Consider the following 24,522-nt stretch of genomic DNA (forward strand, 5'->3'; position numbering starts at 1 on the left):
AGCATCATTGGAAGCTTTATGTAAGCTTTCAAAATTGTAAGTAACAAAATAATAATTAATTTTATTATTTAAGAAAAAATCATAATAATGCTAGTTTTGGAATATTTGAACTTATGTGCTAACTTTGGAAGAAAAACATAAAGTAGTGCTATTCTAGGGTATTTATCTTTATAATAATCAATGTTATACAACTAAAATATCAACGTATGTTTTTTTAGCTATGGAGGAAGTACTATCATTTTATCACAAAGCTTTTTCGACAAAAAGCAGGATTTTGTTGAAAGTATCAAGTTAATGTTGCTAGGAAGAACCTCTAGATTTGAGCATCCTCTTATAGTCACATTTTGAAATTTATGAAGGTTTCCGGTAGAGGTGGTGAACTCCACTAGACTGGTGCACCTACAAAGACGCAATTTTTGGAGATTATTGGCATTTCCAATGGAGTAGGGCAGCTCCACCAAACTTGAGCATCTACAAAGAATCAGTGTTTGAAGGTTAGTGGCAGTTGAAAAATCAGGTAGCTCCTTTAGGTTCTTTGAATGGAACAAATTCAATTAAGGTTTAGGAGCGGTTGTACAAACAAACAAAGGAAAACATAAGAAAACTTGAAATAATAGTTGAAACCACTTCTTTCTACGGAAAAGGTGTAAGAAAATAAAACACATCACAATTTTGTACCATATTTCCTTCCCACATCTTCTCAAATTTGTTGTGTTGCAAGTTTAGTTCGACAAGATACTCCGTACAAAAATTGGAAGGCAAACATGTCATTGGAAAATGATCCCATTTTAGTAGTCTAAGTTTTTGAGATAAATTATTTAAACCTTGCGGTAAGTACAATTTATCACTCTGGTCGTTCCATTTGATTCTTAAGAATTTCGGTTAAGCATTCCTTCAAAAGTTCTCTCACTTATATTTAATTCGCCTCATAGTTCAGATAAATTGAAATGTGTTGTGAATTTGGATGAACAGAAGAATAAGAAAGCTTTGAAAAGAGAAACAGAATGTTCTTGAGGTGAATACCTTTTGTCTAGGGTTTATATTATTAATTTGATGAACAACCTTACAAACCCCTAGTCTTTATATATACTTCAAAAAGCCTGATACAATAGAAAATAAAAGATCTTATGAATATTTTAAAATCTATTACACCGTACAGGCGATTGCGCCGCCTACACTCCCAAAACCTAACCCTAAGTTGCCTTGAGTCGGCCTCTACAAAAACCCAGTAAAACCTTTATCAGAGCCGACTCTAAGTTAATAAAGGCCACAATCAAATTAAAATAAAAGAGCTGTTTTGCAACTGGTAAGAATCGAACCCTACCTAAGATAAATACCACTAGGCTAAACACATTTTTTTGAAAAATAAGGTCCAAAGGCATAAAGCATGAGCTTGTGGTATTTATTTTTCAATAAGTTCCACATGCTCATGCTTTATGAACTTGGCCTTTGGACCGGCTCTGTGCCTTACACAGTCTTGTACATTTTTGTAGACGTCTTCAGAGATTTCAAGTCACTTTACAACAAAATGTATGCCTATAACAATTATACTACCCTGTAAAAAACCGAAAAATTATGTAGAGATGGTAAGTTATTAAATGAATTTACTTTTGTAAGGAAATGGAACTAACCGTGCAATCAGTGAGGACTTCACTAATATCTCTACCATCAACCAAAGATTGACATTTTTTGGGCTCACGAATGGATCCTAGCTCATCATGACGAACAATTTCTCTACCTAACTGCTCAAGCAGATTATGCATCTTTATCCATCCTTCTTCAATAGATATGAGAGATTTCTCAACTAATACGTGAAACCTTTGCTTCGTATCCAACAACTTATGCGCAAGATACTCTTCCACGTTCTCAATTCTTTTATTGTTGAAAAGGCAGGCTATATGAAGGAATGAATCTTTATCTTCACCACATAAGGCATCGTAACTGAACTTTAAAATGCTTTGAATATTAGAATCAAGGTGAGTCCTTAACCTTGGTATTGCATTAATCCACTCATGCTTAGACATTTCCCCGAAATGTGATCCCATCACTCTTAGTCCCAATGGTAGGTTACCTAAGAGTTTTGTGACTTCTAATGCAAGTTCCTCGAACTTATCTTCGGGGAACTTTTGACCAAAAGCAGACATACAAAAGATTTGACAAGCTTCATGTGTTGATGGAAAACCCACCTTGTAAATATGGTTGATGCCATGTGCCTTCAAAAGTTTATGGTCTTGTGTTGTGATGATAACCCGACTTTCATTACCGAACCACGTAGTTTATTTTGCAATAGCATCTAGTTGCATTGACTGATCGATGTTATCAAGAACAGTAAGCACTTTTTTTGTCATTCAACCTGTTTTCCGCAACTCCTAAATAAGTTGGAAACATCACTTGCGATTTTTTCAATCATGACCGCCTCATTATCCGTAATAGAAGAGGATCACATCCATCAAATAGTCAAAAAAACTAACATACACATTTAGAGTTTATAATGTACATAATTTCTTGTTTTAGAAAACTTAAGAAGAGCAAATGAAAAATCATAAGAGACAAACCAGTTGTTTGAAACGTAACCGGTAAGTTTTGCCACTTTTGCTAGAGATTGTGTCCATCTCCTAGTGTCCTTCTTTGTTTTACCTGCACATGTTTTTCTGAAGGCACTCCCAAAATCACCAGTCAGTTTCTTTACATCAGATGGATCCACTTTATTGAAAACGACCATCACAGTTTGACCAAACTCTTCTCTGCACTTGATAATCTCAGACAATTCATCAAGACACCAAGACGAAGAAGCGTAGTTCCTAGAGAGTAAGATGATTGCAATCTTAGAACTTCTGATCGCATGTACAAGTTCAGGACTGATGGATTCTCCTCTCTTGACCTCATTATCACTGATGGAATCTGAATTTTCTAACAAACGTGAAAAAGCCTATTGCAGCTGCAACAGTGCTAAGAAAAAAAAAGAAGAATTCATTCGGTGTGGGCAGAGAAGTGGAGGAAGGTTTAACATAGAGGCTTTGTGTATAATAAGCCTTATTGATATTTCTTTGCGAGAAGACAAAATCAAATAATAATGTCACAACAGTATAGAAACGCTCACCAACCCCCATTTCTAGATATGATTGCTTTAAGGAGTTTTAATAAAAATGAGAGCACGAAGAATTTGAATTAGTGGGGGAGTGTTGACTTATATAGTGAGGTTTAGGTGTGAATATGATAATTGAATAATTCCATGAGACTCGGTTCTATTAATCTTAACTCCCTAGCTAGCAAATTGAAGAACACACAGCTCATCCAAGAAATCTTAAAACATTGATTGCTGATTGGTAAGACAAAAATACCAAATAATCTCATGGACGATGAGTTGGTATGTTAAATTCTTACTGCTTAATTCTTACATTTGGTTACGTAGTAGAAGCGAATGTATGTTATAAGTAAAATCATAGAATATGTGACAACAAAGAATAGACGTCGTTCCAAATCGACTCACTCAACCACACTCTATTTCGACAATCGAAATCTAAGCAATAAGAATGTGTACCTGCTGTGAACAGATGAGAAGTATAGGTAGACACTTTTAGGGCAGTAGTAGTACTAACAAAACTACGAATTAAAGCAAAACTAAAGATATGACAGCAGATTCATGAAAACGATAATGGGGGTAATAAGATAATAAATTCTTAATAGAAAATGTATCCTCAAAATCAAAATCCTCGAACGCAATTAAAATGTGAACACAAAAGCTGAGTGTATTAGTCTGAAAAGAGAAAAATTGAGGCATTAAGCTCAAAAGATAAAAAGCTACAAGGGGCATGAGATAAAGAAGGCTGGAGGACTGATTTACTCTTCATCGTCCTCATCATCATCATCACCACCTGCTCCATTCAATGCCTTAACTCTCTCGATCAACTTGTTCTTCCTCTCCTCGTACGTAAGCTTCTTCAAGTTGTACCTGTTTTTGTTTAATGGAAAACAAAATGAGACACCAATGGACTAAGCCAGGTAATAAAATTGATTATTATTAGTAAATTGCTTTTAGTTTCTACCTCTTGTGTCCCTTGGGAGCAGGTTTCTCGGTTTTCTTAGGGTTGGGGTCTGCACGGATAGCTGCATGAACCTTCTTGTAAATTTCTTCAATGCCCTCAGCTTCAACTCCTTTCTTAATGTAAGCACTGAAGTGAGTTTGTAGCTTCTCTGGCTCATCTTCAGCCAACATTTTCATGTAGTTAGAGACATGGCCACCATAGATGTAGTTCCTGTGGATTGCAGCATCAAGTTGCTTGTTCTCTTTATTGAACCCAGCAAACCTCTTGTCACTGTGTGGGATATCAAGACCTCCATCCAAAGCACCCTAAAGTTTCATGAAGCAAACCAAATAGGTATTAAAGAATTTTGATACTATCATCATTTGCTCAAGAAGAAAGATAAAATACAGCAAACATATAATCAGAGAACAATTTCATACCTTAAGAGCACCGAACACACGGTTTCCAGTTGTGGTCCTGATAAGTCCAACATCAAGAAGAGCACGGAAAGGTCTCCTTGAATCAGTTGGCTCCACGGAGAAGTCCTCACCAGTGGCCTGATTCATTGTGTGATTTGAGTTTTTTAAAAAAACAAAAACTCAACCTTTTATTTTCAGAATGAACCCAGCTTTACAACATACCTCTAGGTTTCCCTCGTACTCGTCATCCATCTCCAACATCTTCAGAACACGGCGAGCCAAAAGAAGACCAGTGCAGTAAGCTGGTTCAACAAAAAAACATTACATATTAGTGAACCACAAACACAGAATCAAACATATAAAATTGTAAAATAACAGAATAGGACTGATTCCAATACCTGCAGCATAGTTTGTAAGACCAACAGTGAGACCATACTGAGGCAGCTCATGAGCGTAAGCAGAAGCTTTCACAATGTCACCAGCAATGCTAGCAGAGACAATTTGTGCCACGATGTCTTTGTTGGTAAACCTGACAACAAAACGGTACTTAGGTGTGTTGTACTTATTCTTGTCCTGATTGATCAGACGGATCCTAGCCCTGTAATCAGTCTTTCCATCTACACAAAAAATGAAACAACTTTTCAGTAAAAGGTTGAAAACAATGAGAGAGACCAAACAATATTATCAGAAAAACGAAACCAAGAATCTATACCTCTTCTTCTCCTGAACTTCACTTGGTACCGTTTGAAGTAGGCATTCGACTTGCACGACTTCACAAACACCTAATAACAAAACAAATCGATCCTATTTTATTAGTCTAATAAGATCCAACAACATAAACTGTTAACAAAGATCCAAGGTGAAAACTGAAAACACCATTAAAACGCATCTGTGACCTCTAAAACAGAACAAAACACAAAGTGTCAAACTTTTCGTATTTCAATTGCAAAGCAAGTTATAAAACTAAAAACCCATGAAGAAAAACATCTAACGAAGCTGAATCATGATTCTCTCGTTACCATATCTAATCAAAAACAAAATGCAGGAGGAGGTTTCTATATGAAATGAAAGATCAGAATCAGAGTTTCTAAGGAGAAAACTAAGAAGAAACGATGGAGAAATGAGAAGAGATAGGGAGATGAAAGCTAGGGTTTACCATTGTTTGATTCCTCTAGCTACGAGAGGCTTTGCTGTGAAGATGAGTGTGACGAGAAGACAAGAGGCGGAATGACCTAAATGCGGGATCTTATAAGACAAAACCCTAGAAAACTCCTCTTGGGCTGAAGAAAAAGATATAACGGGCCTATGGGCTTTTATATTTAAACTTTTCTACTGCACCCATTTCAGCTTACGCTTTAGAGATTAAGGAGTGTTAAAAAGTTTACAGTCCAAATAAATTCAACCAATTGAATATTTTTTTATATACTTCTTTGATTTTGTTAACATAAATAAATAATTGTATTTCACAAAAAAAAAAATTAGTGTATACATTATTATTAAGAACCATTTTCTGTAAAAAAATACCCCAGAAAAAGATTTCAGCTCTTTTTGTATCAAGATATAAGTGATATTCTTTATATCAATTGTATTTCAAAAATAAGTGATGTTTGGATTTACAAATACAAAAAATAATAATAATTAATTCACTATCAAGTATCAATACAACTTATTCATACTAGTTTATTATGAATTGTCTGCTCCTAGTATATTTATTCAACTAGAATTGGATCCGTGCTAGAGCACGAGTTAACATTTATTTTATTTATTCTGTAATATTTATTTAAAGTGTTATATATATGATTGTTTAATTTGTTTTTTTTTTTTGCTCAAACACTATGCCATGAAATCATATGTTGAATATAACTTATGAAAATAACATCTATTTTGTAAGATCTATTCTAGTAGATCTAGATTTTGACACGTGGTACACTACAGTTTAAGTTATTTGATAAAAAATATTAATTTCTTTTTGTTAATTTTATTTGATTTGCTTAGTTTTTAAAATTATATATTGTATTTTGATTGTTAATTATATGAATTAACCTACACTATACCGTATATTAATTATTTTGTTACATATTAACTAATCGATTTAATTAGATATGTCTATTAATCTAATATTCATATTGTTAACAAAATAATGAGATGATATTTTATCCATGTAGCACTGAATTAATGACATTTTAAGTTTCTATTAATATCTACTCAAACATGTCTAGCCATATAACCTGTCGTCTGATATTTTAATTTGTTGTACACCGCAGGAAAAACTTCATAAAAATCTAAATATATTTTAAATTTTAAAATGTTTTAATAAAGTTTTTTTTTTAGAAATTGAACTACTTATAATATTTGAACTTCTTATAAAGTTTAAATTAGCTCTGGGCGTTCGGATATCGGATCAGATTCAGTTCATATATTTTGGATTTTGGATTTTTTGGATATTGACTCTAACATCCATTAGGATATTTAAAAAATTCAGATCGGTTTCGTTTCAGATAATTCAAATTTCGGATCGGTTCGAATATATTTTCGATAACCAAAATTAAACCAAATTTATTGGATAAGGTTTTATTCGGATATTTTTTAATACGATTGTATCCAAAAAACTATACTAACCGAGTATGTAAAAAAATAGAAATGAAACAAATAACAAGTTTAAAGTTCAAACTAACATAAAATTATACCAATACATAAAAGTGTGACGTACTAACATCCAAAGTGAGATATAAGACCGTGTCAATGATAAAAATAAAAACCAAAGTAAACAATAATGTAGATATAGGAGTATATCTATATATTGTATATAGTTAGGTGTGTATATCTATATCTATGATTCATGTATATCTTATATAGTTACGTATACATCTATCTTTATAAAGTTGTTTCTTATATTATCGGTTATATTCGGATATCTATTGGATATCGGTTCAGATTGGATTTAATCTGATATCCAAAAGTAATGAAAACAAAAACCGATAGGTTATTTCCTTAATATCGGTTTGGTTTTTATCCAATTTTTTCGGTTCGGATTTTCGGATTCGGATTTTATGCCCAGGCCTAGTTTAAATATTATTAATATTTTAAACAGTTATACAAATTAAATGTTTTAATAATTGAAATATTAATAATCTTTAAAGTTTAAAAAAACTTCACAAAATAATAAGATGATATTTTACCTTTGTAGCACCGAATTAATGACATTTTTATTTTCTATTAATATCAACTCAAATGTGTCCTGCCATATAACCCGTCATGTGATATTTTAATTCGTATATATTATTAAAATTTAAAATGTTTGAATAAATTTTATTATTTTAGAAATTGAAATACTTATAATATTTGAACTTCTTAGAAAGTTAAAATATTATTCATATCTTAAACATTTTATAAAAAGATAAATGTTTTAATGGTTGAAATATTAATAATCTTTAAAAAAATTTAAAAAGTTATACATTTGAATTTTTAAAGTTATTAAAAGTTGAAATTCTTTAAAATAAAGAACCATAATAAAATGTATAAACTTTTTAATTTCAATGCCTGATAAAGCAAGGTTTCTGCTCATTCGTATTCAGAATCATTTTGGTCTCTTTTTTATTAATATGACTTTGAATCTTTGCCTAGTTTTTTTAGGTGATGTAGGGCATTTTGTATATTTTTTTTATTCATCAGTTGAGCAATATATGTCCGTTTTAAAAAAATTAAATTACATCATATGCAGAAAAATTCATAAATTTTATTAACTAAATATATTAGATAAAAAATTAAAATAATTAAAATATAAAATAAAATAAATATGAAAGAATTTAATTAGGTTGAGGGATTTTCTTATCTTTTAAATGTTACCTATAATTGATTTATATATTACTATAATTAACTAAATTCATATTATCCTTAATTACTTACCAAAAATCAGACTAACCCGTATATTATGATACACTTATGTCACAAGTTTATAACCAAAAAATCATAAATATATCTATTATAGTCTACAAAAAACTGTCGTGTACTTCCGTTTTATTATATTGGGGATGTTTTATATTTACACGAATATGAGTCATTTGACATAATTGTATATTTGTTAGGGCTAAATATAATCTCTTAGCATTACATGATGTATGTTTATATGAACCCTTTTAGCTACTTAGTCTTAATGTGTTCCTATGCACCGGCTCTATGTATTTGCTTTCTATATAAAACGAGGCCAGATGGATTGTGGTTAAGACTTCATTATTCTGTGAAGGATTAAAATGTGTTTTTGGCCAAATGAGAAATCTCTATTTGGGAAGATAACAATCATTTCAGTAACTCAGCAATTCCAATGAGTGGCTGGCTGGCTTTTGTTTTGTTTTCACAGTTTGCTATTCCCGGGAGAATTTCACAGCTTCGATCACAGCAGAGAAGTCGAGATCTCCCAGTCCCAAGCTTCTCGCCTTCTTAAAAGCCTGTGGAAAACAGAAACCTATGTCTTTAAGAATTCATTTTAAGAAGGCAATCCTAGAGGAGAACCAATCTGTTTTTTGTCTCTGAGTGACTAACCTCATTTGCAGCTGCGGCTACAGGCATGGAAACAGCATTTTCATCACCAAGGGCAAGAGCTAGTCTCATGTCTTTCTGCTGATGTTTCAGTGGAAATGCTGGTGGGTAACTGCTCTTATTCATGGAAGGTCCTTTTCCCTTGAACATCGGGTTGGTCATTGCTCCCAGATCCTGCCCATAGCAAAACCGATTCAACCAACACCATTATTTCAGAAATTGCACAAGTTTGTTTGATCATCTCACCAGGATATCCAGAAGAGTGTCAGAGCTAAGTCCACTCTTGTCAGCCAATACAAGACCCTCGGAGAACGCGTTCATCATGCTGTCTCAGATGAAAAACAATTGTGTAATGAAGCCATGAATGATTCACACTACTAATGGGGTAGTAATTGTTAAAGAGAAGAGTCATTTACCTTCCCATTATCATGTTCACTATTAGTTTCATTTTAGCTCCATTACCAACTTGTCCCAGGAAAAACGACTTCTTCCCCAAGACGTCAAAAGCTGGGATTGATTCCTCGAAGAGCGCCTTTAAACAACAATAAATTACATTTCTAGTTCCTAAGTTCTGAATCTGAATGTGGAAATAGTTCTTAGTTCCTAAGTTCCTACTAACTACACAGCTATAACAGTCCCTGAGATCGATCCATCCATCCATCTAGAAGTGAAGTTTTGAGTTTGTACCTTGTCACCAGCAGCAAGGATAATGAGTTGGCCATCTTCAGCTGGCTTTTTGCTACCTGAAACCGGACCTTCTATAAACCGACCACCCTTCCCGGTGATTGCCTGCCAATAAATATCCAACACAGCTAAATCAAACTAATCAATTTGTTCCTATCTAATCATCATCCAAAAGTACAAAGGTTCAAACCTCATTGATCTTTAAAGAAGTCTCTGCATCAACTGTTGACATATCTATATAACCTTTTCCTTCACAGATTTGCTCCAAAACACCATCTTTGTCGAAAACAACCTAATCAAACAACCGGAAATTATCACTAATTTTCTTTAGTTCATATCATCATCAGTGCTAAAAAACATAAAAGAAGCAAAAAGAGACTCAAATACCGAAAGAGCAGCAGAAGGATCAGAGAGCATAGCGATAGTGTATTTGCATTTCTTGATCACTTCAGCTGGAGTCTCACATACTGAAGCTCCATGTTCCACAAGTTCATCACACTGATCAACACCATTATCAACACATGCCCCAAATTGCATTAAATTTAATCAAAGTTTTCAACTTTATCAGATCTGAACAACCAAAACTAAACCAGACAACCCAATCCTTTAAAACCCTTTTCAACTTCCGTAGTGAAAATATCGAAAACACAATCAAAATCAGAAATTTTTGGTTTTTACCTTGGAGAGTGTTCTGTTCCATACAGTCACTTTGAATCCATTCTTCAATAGATTCATTGACATGGCCTTTCCCATGATACCCAAACCCAAAAACCCTACTTCCATGGTTCACTCTTCTACTCCTTTCTCTCTCTCTCTCTCTCTCTCTGCGATTATATTGCTCAGTGATGGATGGTCTGAGAATGTGACAAAGCTGGAGCCTTTTCTAATCAGAGAACCATTATCATCAAACACTTAACTTAAAAAGAAAGTATTTACAATTTACTCCCTCAAGTTTGAATCTTTTTGCATCTCTAAACAAGCAGCTGAAGAACGACCAAGATTTTGCCACGTATATGAACTTGGGCTGTCGCAGGAATCTTTGTTTTCTTAATCAGTGTGTTCAGTTTATCTACTACACTCGGGGCACGTGTGCGAAGTTCTCAATCATATTTATTTGTGGAATTCCACCCTATAATTATAGAAATTGTTCATTTTGTGCATAGTTTGTGAAGTTTCAATCTAGTCCGTTCTTTTAAATCTAATGACTTTTTAAAATGAATTAAAAAAATCCATGTGCTCTTGCAATCGGAAAGAAAAATTCTCAGATTCAAAAGGTAACGAATTAACGATGGATGGGATGAGTGTTACAAGTCTTTTGACCATTTGGTAATTTGGATTAAGTACTCTATAACAAATCCTAGACTTTTGTTTTGGGTTACTCCATTTAATTTTTGATCAAAATCAGCGGAGTAAGTATGTATAAAATACTTTTGTGGTGCAAGTAAAATGATGTTGATGATTGAACATATTTAAATTTTTAATAAATTACTTATCAAAATAAATTACTTATCATATATTAAATAAATTACTTATCAAAATTTAAATAAAATAATAATTTGATAAGGAATATAAGATAAAATATGAATATTAAATAAAAAAATAAAAAATATGAACATTTATTTATTCTTTATTTAAATACTACAAATAAATATTATCAAAATAAATAAATAACTTATTTAAATAAAATAATAATTTTTTTTGTCAACCAAACACTATTTAAAAAAGAACATCACTGTTGGTAACCAGTGTAGTGCCAAAGTAAATAGAGACCTAAGAAAAATAATAAAAAAATGTAGTTTCTCACGTTCCACTTTTATGAGAAATTTTATCTTATTTAATTTTAGTATATAAAAAAAATATTGTTCATTTTCAAAATAAATTGCAAAATTTAGTAGCTAATGCAAAAGAAAAACAAACAAATTTGCAATAAATGTAAATAGTATGAGTCTTGTTTCCAAAGAAAGTCCTATAACATTACATAAAAATGAATGTTCAGCCTAATTTAGGAAAATAGTGATCTATTATCTATGTAAATTTTTTGTGGCCTAAGGCAAATGCTTTTTTTATATACCTAAGGCACGGCTTTGTTGGTAACCCAAACTGGTGAGAAACAAAAAGGAAATTGGAGAAATTAAGATCTAGACGACCGTGCAAGGCAATCCATCTTCAGATTTGAGGAACGTGTAATCTTTGATAATGAGAGGAGTGAAAAAGTAGCCCTCAGCAAGTGGAAATCGTCTAAAATATTTGAAAATGCGGGCCAATCTTCAGGAGCTTGAATCATTTTTACTAATTCTACGCAGTCCGTTGTGAAGCACTGATAAACAACTTCGTTTGCAAGGGGGCACTCCATGGCCCAAATCAGAGCCTCTAACTCTGCATGAAGCGGGGAAGGACTTTGCCGTAGACATCGAGCACCAAATAAAAGGGTCTTATCATGACCATTATCACACCACCACCCCAAACTTGAGTTGGGGTCGGATCCTTTCCAGGAACCATCAATTTGACAACAAAGATCCTGACTCGAAGAACCGAGAGAATCCCAGAATCTGGTAGATATGCATTACCAGGCGAGGCCACTACCCGAACCTTTACATCCTCCCAAAACATTTGATCACTTACAGCCTGATTGATCACCCCCTCAGGCGTTAAGTGCGTACCTTGAAAGACTTTTTTATTCCTATCCTTCCAAATCGACCATAAAATCCAAGATAACCGATGAAGAGAATCTTGAGCATCCGATTGAGAGGATCCTTGCCCATAGATGAAATCCAGATTGGAAAACACATACTCAAAAGGGAAACCCCCTGGCGTAACCTGAATCGAGGACGCCTCCCAAATTTACGCGATCGAGGGCATTAAAAAAGAGCATGATTGATTGTTTCACACTCTGAGTCACATATTTTACACTGAGGGGGTTATTGGTTCTATGATTTTAATGGATTTGGAAATCCAAACAAAAATCATGTGTTATTCAATCATTGATTTTAAAATACTTATCAAATTATGTGTTATTGGTTCTATGATTTACAAATACTTGTTAAAATCCCATGTTATTCATTTAATGATTTGTTTTTGGATTTCAAAATCCACATTATGTTTAAATGGATTTGAATGGATTTGAAAGAGTAAAATAGAAAGATTCAAATCAAAGGATAAAACATGTTATTTCAAAATCCATGTGTTTTGATTTTTAGAATTTACAATTCCATATGGATTTTGAAATCACCTCTCCAATAACAGCCCCTAAATATCACACTGAACCCCTCGATGAGCCAAACGATTTGTCACTGGGAGAGAACCAGAGACAATTTGTCAAAGATATGTTTAATTTTAGGTGGAGCATGAAGTTTCCATGCTTGAGCTCTTAAAGCCGTACATGTTGGGCCAATTTCAACCTCAGCTAGCCACCATCTCCCTAGCCAACCCATATCCCGAACACACCAAATATTTCTCAGATTTTGAATAATGCCAAACCAGCCTATATGGTCTCAAGGACTTGCTTAAAGTCATACTTTTGGATAATCCTAATGTCTTCCGGGTCCATAAACTCGTGAAAATTGGTAAATGTCACTCTTTGGTGACCGAATTAATTAAATGATTAACCATTAAATTTGGATGCAATAATCTACCCTTCCCATTAGCCGATCGAGGGTGTTGATCAGGGATCCATGGATCCCGCCATACTGAGATACTAGAAGCATCACCCACCATCCACCGAGCTCCTCGCAAAACCAGATCTTTTGTCGAGAAAATACTCTTCCACCCAAAAGAGGGCGAATAGGGTTTTTTTTGCCAATAAAAGGTGTTTATTCCTAAACTATGAACATTATGTATCAAACTATGAACATAAAGACTATATAAGATAAAATATAAGATAAAATATGAACATTATGTATCAAACTATATCTCTTGATACAAATTTATTTTGTAAAAAAAAATAAAAAAACTTTTAAAGATTAATATATGTTTTGAGAACTTTTGGAACAGAAACTATCGTTGGAACTTGGAAGTATTATGCAAGTTTTATTTTTTTTTAAATCAAAACTATTGTATGTTATATATCCCTTTTGATGTGTGTGGTTGGCAACTCTGCGGCTCAGCCTTTTTCATCTTTGTCTCTTCTCATATTTTCTCTTCTCTTCTTTTGCTTTGCTCCACTTAAAAAAAAAAAAATATAGCGTTTAGTTGGAGGCAGAAGATGGAGAGAAACTAAGATTTGAGAATATTGATCTTGTTATTGGTGAAGAATCTCAGTTACAGTTTCTGTATCTTCCTTAACATGGCATCAATAGCAGGAGGATCATTTGGAGTCCCCAGCACTCGTATCTCCATAACCACTCCAACTCTGTCTTCCTCTTCTTTGTTTCCACCACTAACATTGGTTTGTAATATGTCTTCACAAATTCCATCAAATTTGTATCTCATTTTTATTGATTCAGGTTTTGTCTTGTCTCCTTTGCAGCAATCAGGTAATAAAAAGGACAACCAATTGCGGTGTGCTGTGCAAGAATCTTCAACTACTTCTACTGGTAAATGTTGGATTGCGTAAAACAAGTATATTTGGTTCAAAAACACAAGAGAGTAACTTTCTTGTGTTCTCTTTACTAGTTGCTACTGAAAAGAAAGACAAAGAAAAAGAAGAGACAGCAGTGGCGGTTCCGGCAAAGAAACCTAAACCCGCCGCTGCGAAAGCGGCTGCAGTTGCCAAACCGCTGAGACAGATGATGGAAGAAGACGTGATTCCTCCTTTAATAGCCATTCTTGAAGCTCAAGATGATATCTCCGAGTTAGATTTATCTTTTCAAGAAGATACTAAGGTTTCTTGATTCTAACTTCTAAACACAATTATCATCATCATCATCATCATTAACTAACTTGTGTTTGTTACTGAGCCAGCTCGAAGGTTTTTTCTTAAAGAAAGGTATTCCATATACCTTTTGGGCCTTCTTCCCCACTGGAAACCTCACAGGTGATTATTTCTGATGTTGTTCGTTTCTTAAACCAATTATTGTAGCAAATTTCAATGCACATTATGTCTTTGGTTTGTTGCTTAAAACAGGAGCAAAAGGATTTTCAATTTCGTCACACGGGTCAGGTCCGAGCACAGTGGAACCCTTTCTGGTCGACGAGAGGAAACCAACTGCAAACCACGTTGTGTTTTGGGTGGAGAAGCGCCTCGCTGCACAAGGGATCATTCCCGTTTGGGACCAATGAGGTTTTTTATTCACTTGTAACTATTACATTTTGCAAATATTTGTATACCCAAAATTGAAGAAAACATTAAACCCCTATCTCTCTCTCTCAAAACTTGATTAGGAAACATCCTTCGTTTATGCTAGTTCATTTTCAGTTGATACTATTCTCTTCCTCGCCTTCTCAGCCTGCAAGTAAATAGATTCAAAGCATTAGGACCAAAAAAAAAAAGAAACTGAAGTAAAGCTGAAATGGCTAATCTTCTATTCTTAGTTTTTTACCTGTTCCTTCCAATTCATGGAAGCTGTGACAATAGCCAATACAGTGGCTTGCACAGTGGATCCAACCACAACACCGCACCACAGTCCTTTTCCGTTAAGGCCATGCCTGAAAGCTAAGTAAATTCCAACAGGAGCTCCTACGAGATAATAAGAAAAAATATTGTTCCAAGCTCCAATGTGTTGCCAACCACTACCCCTAGCAACACCATTAAGAACTGCAGTGAAGCCGTCGAGGATAAAGGAGAGACAGAGCAAAGGAGATAAGTCAGCCACATAGTCCACAACTTCTTTGCTATTGCTGAATGCGTAGCCTATGATGCTCCTGAAGGTGAAGAGAAGTATGCTAAAGAAAGCTGACTCTACCAGCCAGAGACAAAGCCCTGCCAATACTGAAACCCTAGCAACTTGAGGATTCCCAGCTCCCAAATTGTTTGAGACCCGTGTGCTGCAAGAAACAAATCACTAATGTTTAGGACATGTATACAGAGGAATTTGAAGATGTTTTATATTAAAGATTGAGATCATACCTCACAGCTGCCGCAACTCCGGATGAAATCACATAGTGCAAAGTTTCTGTTGTAAGACTGACAAGAATTAAGGAAATTAGGATTAATACTTTTCAATAAAGAGAAAACAAAAAGGATACACAAAAGTGTTACTTACCATATTGAGAGAACAGAGGTTTCGAGTTTTGGGTTAGAGAGAAGACCTGAGCAGAGTATTAGTAGCTCAAATAGCCACCATTCTAAGCTATTAGAAGAAGATAGAGAAAATGCAAATGAGGTAAGAAGAAGGCATTAGTGTATGTAACTTGATAAACAAACACAACTTATAATGACTTACCAAATCATTGCAGCTGATGGGACTCCGTATTGGAAGAACTGCTTAACACAAGACACAAAATCTTGGGACACAAATCCGCGAGTCTTTTCGCAAGAGCTGGAGAATCTCACATAACATGAGAGTATCACAGCGTAAAACCAGAAAGACACACTAGTAGCCATGGCAGGTCCGTTGCTTCCCAGAGCAAACACCAAAACGAAAACCCAACAAACAAAAACGTGGAACAAAAGGGTGGTCACAGCAGTGTAGAGAAGAGGGAGAACCAACCCTTGTGTCAGTAGAAACCGAGTCAGGGGTATAACAATCGCTTGGGCGAACAAAACCGGTATGAGCCAAAAGGCGTAGGAGCCAGCGATTCTTGATATGTCAGGGTCTTGTCCGAGAGAAATCAAGATGTTTTCGATGTAAATCCAAATAATTGATATGATGAAACAAATTGGTATGTTGGAAGCAATCGCAGAGTATGTGTAAGTTCCGATTTTTTCGTATTGCTTGGCTCCATAAGCTTGTCCACAAAGAGTTTCTAGTGCACCCACTAATCCATACTGAACAAATAATTAAACTGTTTTCAATACTTGAGAGAGAGTTGATTGGCCACAAACTCACAATTGCAAGAGGTAAGAGTCATAACGTAATTACCATAATGCTGAAACCGGTTACGTTTGTGAAAGAGGTGGCAAGAGCGACGCCGGAGAGCTGAAGCTCGCCGTTGTGACCAGCGACCATGACTGAGATGACAGGCAACAAGTACTGAGCAATGGTCACGGTGGCCATAGGAGCGGCCAAGAGGGTCACTCTTTTCAGCTCGGCGGTGAGCTGACCACTTTGCCATGTGGATGTACAGGTGACTAGCTCGTCTCGCTCAAGAAATGGCTCTTCCATCGTCTTCTTTCTAATGTTGAAGGCTTTGCGGCAAGGCCCTTGGCTTTGATTTGAGAATGGTTCTATCTTTTATAAAGTATAGACCGACTCAATCTTTATAGACCATGACACGAATGTTGATGTCAGTGATCACTTTTTTGTATATAATATATTCAATTTAGTTTACACGACTCTTTAGAACGACCAATAAAAGCAATTTGTTTTCCACGACAATCCTGATTTGAACTTTCATATCATTATGCTAAACCAAAAGAGTATATTATATTAAGTCGACATATTAAAGTATATTATTAAATTTTAGATATCAGAAATTTCCGTAATGACGTTGTATAGTTTTCTCTTTAATGTGTCTAAAACGAAAAAGGTTTTCTCTTTAATGGTGGACTTTAAGGTTCTTTACAAATTAAAATATGGGATAATTTCATAGGATAATTAATCTTTTCAATGTTTAATACACCCAGTTTGACCAAAAAGAATGTTTAATATACCGTATCTATATTATTTATTTATTTAATTGTTTTAAAACATAAAGTCGAGGTGTAATCTTTTTATATCTAAATTATTTTAATTTGATTGGTGCACTTCCGAATCCTCAGCTGAAATAAACATATATATGTGGTGTTGAAAAAACAGTTGAACAGGGCTGTATTCAGCTAAATTTAATATTATGCAAATGGTATTTGCAAAATTACTGAATTTGATTGAATCCGGTTGAGTTTTTTTTCTTTCTTATCATTATAACTCTATAATTAAAAAACAAGAGGTATTTTATCGAAAAAATAATGCACTTGAGGATCGCGTTCCGAGTAAGACAGTCACTATTCACTAGACAACAAAGGCAACTCCAACTACAAACGTGCTGACAAAGTAAGTCTAAGTGTAAGATAGCAAATTCGTTTTGACAACTTTGAAGATATATAGATACTACCTAGCAGCCAGCAAATCCAATATATGTTACAAAATTATCAATATAAGTACATATTCAAGATGACATCGTGACATTAGTTTTGCTTTTAATACTGTTCATTTATATATTTAATCATTTTCATCAAGAACATATTTGAAGAGTAATCTATCATGTTTTGTACCATCTGAGTTTGAACATTCAATCTTCTCTGAATTATTTTTGTTGATTTCAAAGTTTATATATTCCTAAAGTGTTTTAGTTTCTAATATAATTTTAAAGGTTAAATAAGTGTTTAGTCAAGACTTCTAAACTTTTTAGTTAATGTGTGGTTGGAAAAAAAGAGAGTGAATGATAGATATATAGGAGTGGTGAATCATGTTGGAATGACTTGTTTGCACTCATGTTTGTTGACAAAGTTACGAGATTGGTACAATCTTTGGTGAACCACAGGCCTCAAATCTCAATCTTAAGTTAAGCGACCAAGTTCAAAAAAAAAAATTATCTTCTTTTCCACATTTGTCTCTTGTCTTAGTTCATCTATCTCAAAATGAATTAGGAAACACATGACCGTCTTTTGCAATATGTAGTTACAACATTCTAACATGGCCTACCCATATGCATATAATATGGCCTACAAAAATATACATATGTATTTAGTGCATACAAAACGGTTTAGAGGGCTATGAGCTAGAATCACCCTTCGTTTAAGCCAATCCATTTTCAGCTGAGACTATTCTCTTTCTAGCCTTCTCAGCCTACAAATCATAGATTTCAATTACTTCAATGCATTAAAGAAAAATAAGTAAAAGAATGTATAAGTGTAATGAGCTGAAATGGCTAATCTTCTATTTTAAGTGTTTTTTACCTGTTCCTTCCAGTTTATGGAAGCTGTGACGATAGTCAGTATAATGGCTTGCACAGCGGATCCTACCACAACACCACACCAAAGTCCTTTTCCGTTTAACTCACGACTGAAAGCTAAGTAAATTCCAACCGGAGCTCCTACGAGGTAATAAGCTACCACGTTGTTCAAAGCTCCAATGTGTTGCCAGCCACTTCCCCTAGCAACCCCATTGAGAACGGCAGTGAAGCTGTCGAGGATGAAGGAAAGACAGAGCAAAGGAGATAGTTCAGCCACATAGTCCACAACTTCTTTGCTGTTGCTGAATGCGTAGCCTATGATGTTCCGGAAGGTAAAGAGAAGTGTGGTAAATAAAGCTGACTCTACTAGCCAGAGACAAAGCCCTGCCAATACTGAAACCCTAGCAACTTGAGGAATCCCAGCTCCCAATTTGTTTGACACGCGTGTGCTACAAGAAACCATATTACTAATGTTGATGAGAAAGGTATTGTTGGAGAGATGTTTTTGGTTTGAGAATTGAGATTATGTTTACCTCACAGCCGCCGCGACTCCAGCTGGAATCACATAGTGCAAACTTGCTGTTGTAAGACTTGAACGAAAGAAATAGGATTCATTAGTTTTTTAATAGAGAGAATATAATGATAAAGATTAAAACAAGTCATTCTATATATGATACTTACCAAATTGAAAGGACAGAGGTCTCGAGTTTCGGGTTCGGTAGAAGACCTGAACAGAGTATGAGCAGCTCAAACAGCCACCATTCTAGGCTATTAAAGGAAAACAAAGAAAAGGCAAACTAAATAAGAACAAGCATTAGTGTATGTAACTTGGACAATAAGAAACTTAAAAGTAACTAACCAAGTCATTGCAGCTGATGGGACTCCGTATTGGAAGAACTGCTTGACACAAGACACAAAATCTTCAGAAATAAATCCGCGAGTCTTCTTGCAAGAGCTGGAGAATCTCACATAACATGAGAGCATCACAGCGTAAAACCAGAAAGACACACCAATAGCCATGGCAGCTCCATTACTTTCCAGACCAAACCCGAAAACCAAAGCCCAGCAAACCGGGATGTGGAACAAAAGGGTGGTCAGGGTAGTGTAGAGCAGNCTACAAGAAACCATATTACTAATGTTGATGAGAAAGGTATTGTTGGAGAGATGTTTTTGGTTTGAGAATTGAGATTATGTTTACCTCACAGCCGCCGCGACTCCAGCTGGAATCACATAGTGCAAACTTGCTGTTGTAAGACTTGAACGAAAGAAATAGGATTCATTAGTTTTTTAATAGAGAGAATATAATGATAAAGATTAAAACAAGTCATTCTATATATGATACTTACCAAATTGAAAGGACAGAGGTCTCGAGTTTCGGGTTCGGTAGAAGACCTGAACAGAGTATGAGCAGCTCAAACAGCCACCATTCTAGGCTATTAAAGGAAAACAAAGAAAAGGCAAACTAAATAAGAACAAGCATTAGTGTATGTAACTTGGACAATAAGAAACTTAAAAGTAACTAACCAAGTCATTGCAGCTGATGGGACTCCGTATTGGAAGAACTGCTTGACACAAGACACAAAATCTTCAGAAATAAATCCGCGAGTCTTCTTGCAAGAGCTGGAGAATCTCACATAACATGAGAGCATCACAGCGTAAAACCAGAAAGACACACCAATAGCCATGGCAGCTCCATTACTTTCCAGACCAAACCCGAAAACCAAAGCCCAGCAAACCGGGATGTGGAACAAAAGGGTGGTCAGGGTAGTGTAGAGCAGCGGAAGAACCAACCCTTGTGCCAGCAGAAAGCGTGTCAGTGGTATGACAATCGCGTGGGCGAATAAAGCCGGTATGAGCCACAAGGCGTAGGAGCCAGCGACTCTTGATATGTCAGGGTCTTGTCCGAGAGAGATTAAAAGCTTTTCGATGTAAATCCATAGAACCGATATGAGGACACATATAGGGACGTTAGAAGCGATTGCAGCGTATGTGTAGGTTCCAATTTTTTCGTATTGTTTTGCTCCATAAGCTTGGCCACAAAGAGTTTCTAGTGCACCCACTAACCCAAACTGGAAAAACAGAATTGAAGTGTTATCAAGATTTGAGAGTCAACTTGATATTGAACTGAAGAGGAGAGAGTAGTCATTACCATAATGCTGAATCCGGAGACATTTGTGAAGGAGGTTGCAAGAGCGACGCCGGAGAGCTGGAGCTCGCCGTTGTGACCAGCGACCATGACTGAGATGACAGGCAATAAGTACTGAGCAACGGTCACGGTAGCCATAGGAGCGGCCAAGCGGCTCACTTTCTTCAGCTCGACGTAGAGCTGACCACTTTGCCATGTGGCTTTACCAGGGACCAGCTGCTCGTCTTGCCGAAGAAATGGCTCTTCCATTGTCGTCTTCTTGGTCTTGAAAGATTTGCCTTTCATTTCTGATGATATACTCTTATCTTTTTATAGACAGACGACGAAACCAATGTCAATGTCAACGTAGACTATACTTTTTGGAAATTGTGGGAATAGAATATTAAATTTATACGATTCTTTAGCTCCACCAGTAGAAGCATTTTATCTTTTCCACGAAGATCCTCAAAAGTATTCTATTATTAAATTTTACATGTTAAAGTAAACATCAAAGTTTTCTGCAATGACGTTTGTATAGTTTCTCTTTAATATTTGTCTTTTGTTTTTAAGTTCTATAAAAATGACAAAATCTTCCATCAACTTCACAAGTAACGTATGACAGTTTTACCTTTAGTCTACCGTAGTGGATAAACCAATTAATTAAGCTTTTATCCAATCAAAAGATACTTGGGAGTCACGTCAACATAATAAATATGTCTTTGAGACTTTTGACTCACCGGCTTTTTATTTTTAGTCTACGTTATTACAACTTTACAAAAAAAAAAAAAAGTTTATTTCACAATAAGAATAAAAAAAGAAATACTCTAAAATAACATCTAAAAGAAAATTGCTAATTATCAGTTAAATTTTAAAATTAAATATACCAAAAACCATTTCAAAACTGTGAAGTGATGTTGCAGTGTTCAATGATAAATTTAAACTAGGTATTGAATCTTACTTTCTATAAATATAAGAATTTGGCTAATGGATCGGCTTACTGTAACCTAAAGGTTAAGAAAAAAAAAACCATTCCAAAACTATAAACTTGAAAAACAAGTCCCAAGAATTATTCGAGAAAAAACAAATCTTCTACCATTGAAAATAAATTTGTGTGCATTAAATTAGTTAGGATTAAGCAAAATAACTAGAATCGAAACACTCAAGCCAATGAAACCATGCTGAACCAAATATCGGCTTGTATCCTTTATACAAAAAGTTTTTTTGTCAAAATTCAAAGGATACCCAAAATATCTTAAAATAGAATGATAGACTGAAATACCTAGAAAATAGTAACCACAATTATAAATATGACCCAAAACATTAGTTATGTTTAGAGTAAAAATAATCAAAATTATTTCAATAACTAAAATATCCAAATGTTGCTAGTTACATTTTGACAAAATTAAACATTTTTTTTCTTTTGCAAATCTAAAACAAATTTTATTAAAATCGAATATATTTTTAATGCATATTTCAGACTGTTTGAATATTTTGGATTGGTCGGATAAAGTAATCTGCTCCAGGCTAAACTCTTTAAAATTTCGATTTTAATTCAGTTCTTTATTTAAATATATGAACCGATCCAAATCGAGAGACAAGCTAAACTGAACTCGAATCTAAAATATATAATGGATCCTAAAATTCTTTAATCGAACTCGAACTATGCAAGTAGAACCGACCCAAACCAAATCGAATACTTTAACGTATGTGCTCGTGGGATTATTCGTGAATCCGCTTATTATAATGGTATGCGATGTAAGTAACTCGATCCGATAAATTGATCAACAATTATTATGAAAATAAATCAAATATATTTAATAATGATCATATAACATACCATAAAAAGAAAAGAAAAACAGCTGGGTATTAAATATCATTACCTGTGAACTCACCCAGCAATATGAATATCCCTAACGAGTGGTCAAAAGACAATTTGGTTAAGAAAAATCTTAAAAGTGATGGACGTCGTGGTCAGTAGCAGTCGTCAAATATCATCATTTTGGAATATATTACTACAAACAAGAACATTGAAAATAAACAAAATTACTTGGGAATCAAGTTCCGAATATCAATGAATAAAAAACAAAGGCAACTGATCAAAAAAACTTGGGAATCAAGTTCCAATCATCAGAGATTAAAAAAAGACAAAACTGTTGTAACAAAAACATTTTTTTCATATTTTTTTTCATATTAACTAGACGGTGACAAACGTGCCGCCAAAGTGGATAAATGAGCAAGGTAGCAAATTCGTTTTGACTTGGTTGAAAACATTGGGTACTAAAGCTTACTAGCTAGTGGTTGGCAAATCCAATATATTACAGTATTTTATAAAACTAGATATACACTATACTGATTAGAAATAATCCAATACAAGTGCTGTGCACACAATGACTATTCCCAATATAGCCAGCCTTTTGTTCTGTATCCAAATTAGTTTTTGACCCATCATGGGACGAATCAAACCAAGTTTCTAACCGACAAAAGGTGTCAGAAACCTTTAGCGGCGTATGAAAAGTGTTTATGTTATTTATCATTAGTCAAGAGGCTGAGTATTTATACAAGAGTAAATACCTAATCATATAGACAATAAAATGACTAATATACCCATACATTCACATATACATATAACACTAACACTTTCCCCTCCTCAAGATGGAGCATGGATGTCACAAATGCCCAGCTTGGAAGTGAATTCTTCAAACTCAGCCTGACCAAGAGCCTTGGTCATAATATCAGCCAACTGAACGGACGTAGAGACATGACGCGTAACAACAATCCCACGTTTGACTGCATCCCGAACGAAATGACAGTCATTCTCAACATGTTTCGTACGTTCGTGGAAAATCGGGTTTGCAGCTAGATGAAGCGCAACCTCACTATCACAATATAAGTCAACATGTGCCAAATGATTAATACCGAGACTAAGAAGGAGAGCCTTGAGCCACATGACCTCACGAACAGTATATTGCATAGCCCGATATTTAGCCTCCGCGGAAGAGAGAGAGACGGTTTTCTGTTTCTTTGTCTTCCAAGAAACCGGAGATTAACCGAGTTGAATGAAATACCCCGTGACAGATCGCCGAGAAGCTGGACATCGGTTCCAATCAGAATCACACCACGCTGTCAAGACCAACGGTACATTAGCCCGCAATAAAATCCCTTGACCGAGATTACCTTTGAGAAAACGAACCACCCTCAATGCAACATCCCAATGATCAATCTTAGGTTGTTTCATGAATTGAGTTAAGATATGGAAAACATATGAAATATCAGGACGAGTAACGGCCAGGTACACTAGTCAACCAACTAACCGACGATAACGAGCAGGCTCAGAAAAATCTGCTCTGGTGGAGACACTAAGCTTGTGATTTTGATCAAACGGGAATGCCACCGGCCGAGCTCCAAGAAGACCAGCTTCGGAGATGATATCCAGTGCATACTTGCGCTGACACAAATAGATACCAGACGGACTGCGGGCAACCTCAATCCCCCAAAAAATACTTACATATCTCAAGGTCTTTCATACGGAAACAGAAGCTGAGATAGTCTTTACAAGTCTATATCAATGCCGGTGAACTGCCAGTAATCACAAGATCATCCACATACACCAGAACTGTAAGCTGAGTGTTATTCCGATGTAAAGTAAATAACGAGTAGTCAGTGGTGCACTGTGTAAAACCATACTCACAAAGCGCCGTAGCAAGTTTTACATACCAACAACGCGGGGACTATCGAAGACCATACATAGATTTGTGAAGACGAC

The 24,522-nt window shown here is 35.0% G+C and overlaps 5 protein-coding genes and 1 pseudogene across 5 annotated transcripts; 1 reads left to right on the plus strand and 5 right to left on the minus strand.

The window, feature by feature from the left end:
- On the minus strand, window positions 219-3,013 carry LOC104766460 (annotated as a pseudogene).
- Window positions 3,645-5,703, minus strand: LOC104766461 (60S ribosomal protein L5-1-like). The gene is made up of 7 exons (XM_010490352.1): window positions 5,601-5,703; window positions 5,157-5,226; window positions 4,843-5,061; window positions 4,667-4,746; window positions 4,466-4,582; window positions 4,047-4,351; window positions 3,645-3,952 (listed from the first exon to the last, which is right to left on the minus strand). Exons 1-7 carry the CDS (start codon window positions 5,601-5,603, stop codon window positions 3,841-3,843), a joined length of 906 nt encoding a protein of 301 aa, XP_010488654.1. The 5' UTR covers window positions 5,604-5,703; the 3' UTR covers window positions 3,645-3,840.
- On the minus strand, window positions 8,656-10,561 carry LOC104766463 (glyoxylate/succinic semialdehyde reductase 1). The gene is made up of 8 exons (XM_010490354.2): window positions 10,343-10,561; window positions 10,052-10,162; window positions 9,855-9,956; window positions 9,668-9,769; window positions 9,397-9,512; window positions 9,227-9,305; window positions 8,984-9,154; window positions 8,656-8,889 (listed from the first exon to the last, which is right to left on the minus strand). Exons 1-8 carry the CDS (start codon window positions 10,445-10,447, stop codon window positions 8,806-8,808), a joined length of 870 nt encoding a protein of 289 aa, XP_010488656.1. The 5' UTR covers window positions 10,448-10,561; the 3' UTR covers window positions 8,656-8,805.
- On the plus strand, window positions 13,748-15,005 carry LOC104766465. Its single transcript, XM_010490356.2, has 5 exons — window positions 13,748-14,048; window positions 14,130-14,196; window positions 14,276-14,484; window positions 14,564-14,636; window positions 14,727-15,005. The coding sequence occupies exons 1-5, from the start codon at window positions 13,947-13,949 to the stop codon at window positions 14,879-14,881; spliced, it is 606 nt and encodes a 201-aa protein (XP_010488658.1). The 5' UTR covers window positions 13,748-13,946; the 3' UTR covers window positions 14,882-15,005.
- Window positions 14,859-16,939, minus strand: LOC104766464 (protein DETOXIFICATION 1-like). Its single transcript, XM_010490355.2, has 6 exons — window positions 16,624-16,939; window positions 15,985-16,529; window positions 15,805-15,891; window positions 15,669-15,725; window positions 15,142-15,586; window positions 14,859-15,048 (listed from the first exon to the last, which is right to left on the minus strand). Exons 1-6 carry the CDS (start codon window positions 16,864-16,866, stop codon window positions 14,998-15,000), a joined length of 1,428 nt encoding a protein of 475 aa, XP_010488657.1. The 5' UTR covers window positions 16,867-16,939; the 3' UTR covers window positions 14,859-14,997.
- Window positions 18,152-21,085, minus strand: LOC104766467 (protein DETOXIFICATION 3). The gene is made up of 6 exons (XM_010490359.2): window positions 20,784-21,085; window positions 20,159-20,703; window positions 19,981-20,067; window positions 19,833-19,889; window positions 18,639-19,083; window positions 18,152-18,528 (listed from the first exon to the last, which is right to left on the minus strand). The coding sequence occupies exons 1-6, from the start codon at window positions 21,063-21,065 to the stop codon at window positions 18,478-18,480; spliced, it is 1,467 nt and encodes a 488-aa protein (XP_010488661.1). The 5' UTR covers window positions 21,066-21,085; the 3' UTR covers window positions 18,152-18,477.

The sequence above is a fragment of the Camelina sativa genome, chromosome 19 (genome assembly GCF_000633955.1).
Source record: "Camelina sativa cultivar DH55 chromosome 19, Cs, whole genome shotgun sequence".
Taxonomy (NCBI): domain Eukaryota; kingdom Viridiplantae; phylum Streptophyta; class Magnoliopsida; order Brassicales; family Brassicaceae; genus Camelina; species Camelina sativa.

What these genes read in the sequence shown, in the direction of transcription:
- LOC104766467 (XM_010490359.2), bottom strand. Translation starts at nt 21,065, where the DNA reads ATGAAAGGCAAATCTTTCAAGACCAAGAAGACGACAATGGAAGAGCCA. An exon ending in TCTCCGGATTCAGCATTATG is followed by an intron (nt 20,704 to 20,783) that starts GTAATGACTACT and finishes CTGTTTTTCCAG; the next exon opens with TTTGGGTTAGTGGGTGCACT. An exon ending in ACCTCTGTCCTTTCAATTTG is followed by an intron (nt 19,890 to 19,980) that starts GTAAGTATCATA and finishes CTTTCGTTCAAG; the next exon opens with TCTTACAACAGCAAGTTTGC.
- LOC104766464 (XM_010490355.2), bottom strand. Translation starts at nt 16,866, where the DNA reads ATGGAAGAGCCATTTCTTGAGCGAGACGAGCTAGTCACCTGTACATCC. An exon ending in ACCTCTGTTCTCTCAATATG is followed by an intron (nt 15,726 to 15,804) that starts GTAAGTAACACT and finishes AATTCTTGTCAG; the next exon opens with TCTTACAACAGAAACTTTGC. An exon ending in GGAGTTGCGGCAGCTGTGAG is followed by an intron (nt 15,587 to 15,668) that starts GTATGATCTCAA and finishes TGTTTCTTGCAG; the next exon opens with CACACGGGTCTCAAACAATT.
- LOC104766465 (XM_010490356.2), top strand. Translation starts at nt 13,947, where the DNA reads ATGGCATCAATAGCAGGAGGATCATTTGGAGTCCCCAGCACTCGTATC. An exon ending in TGTTTCCACCACTAACATTG is followed by an intron (nt 14,049 to 14,129) that starts GTTTGTAATATG and finishes TCTCCTTTGCAG; the next exon opens with CAATCAGGTAATAAAAAGGA. An exon ending in CCCCACTGGAAACCTCACAG is followed by an intron (nt 14,637 to 14,726) that starts GTGATTATTTCT and finishes TGCTTAAAACAG; the next exon opens with GAGCAAAAGGATTTTCAATT.
- LOC104766463 (XM_010490354.2), bottom strand. Translation starts at nt 10,447, where the DNA reads ATGGAAGTAGGGTTTTTGGGTTTGGGTATCATGGGAAAGGCCATGTCA. An exon ending in CTTCTTTAAAGATCAATGAG is followed by an intron (nt 9,770 to 9,854) that starts GTTTGAACCTTT and finishes ATTTATTGGCAG; the next exon opens with GCAATCACCGGGAAGGGTGG. An exon ending in ACACTCTTCTGGATATCCTG is followed by an intron (nt 9,155 to 9,226) that starts GTGAGATGATCA and finishes TGCTATGGGCAG; the next exon opens with GATCTGGGAGCAATGACCAA.
- LOC104766461 (XM_010490352.1), bottom strand. An exon ending in GAAGTTCAGGAGAAGAAGAG is followed by an intron (nt 5,062 to 5,156) that starts GTATAGATTCTT and finishes TTTTTTGTGTAG; the next exon opens with ATGGAAAGACTGATTACAGG. An exon ending in AGTACGAGGGAAACCTAGAG is followed by an intron (nt 4,583 to 4,666) that starts GTATGTTGTAAA and finishes ACAATGAATCAG; the next exon opens with GCCACTGGTGAGGACTTCTC.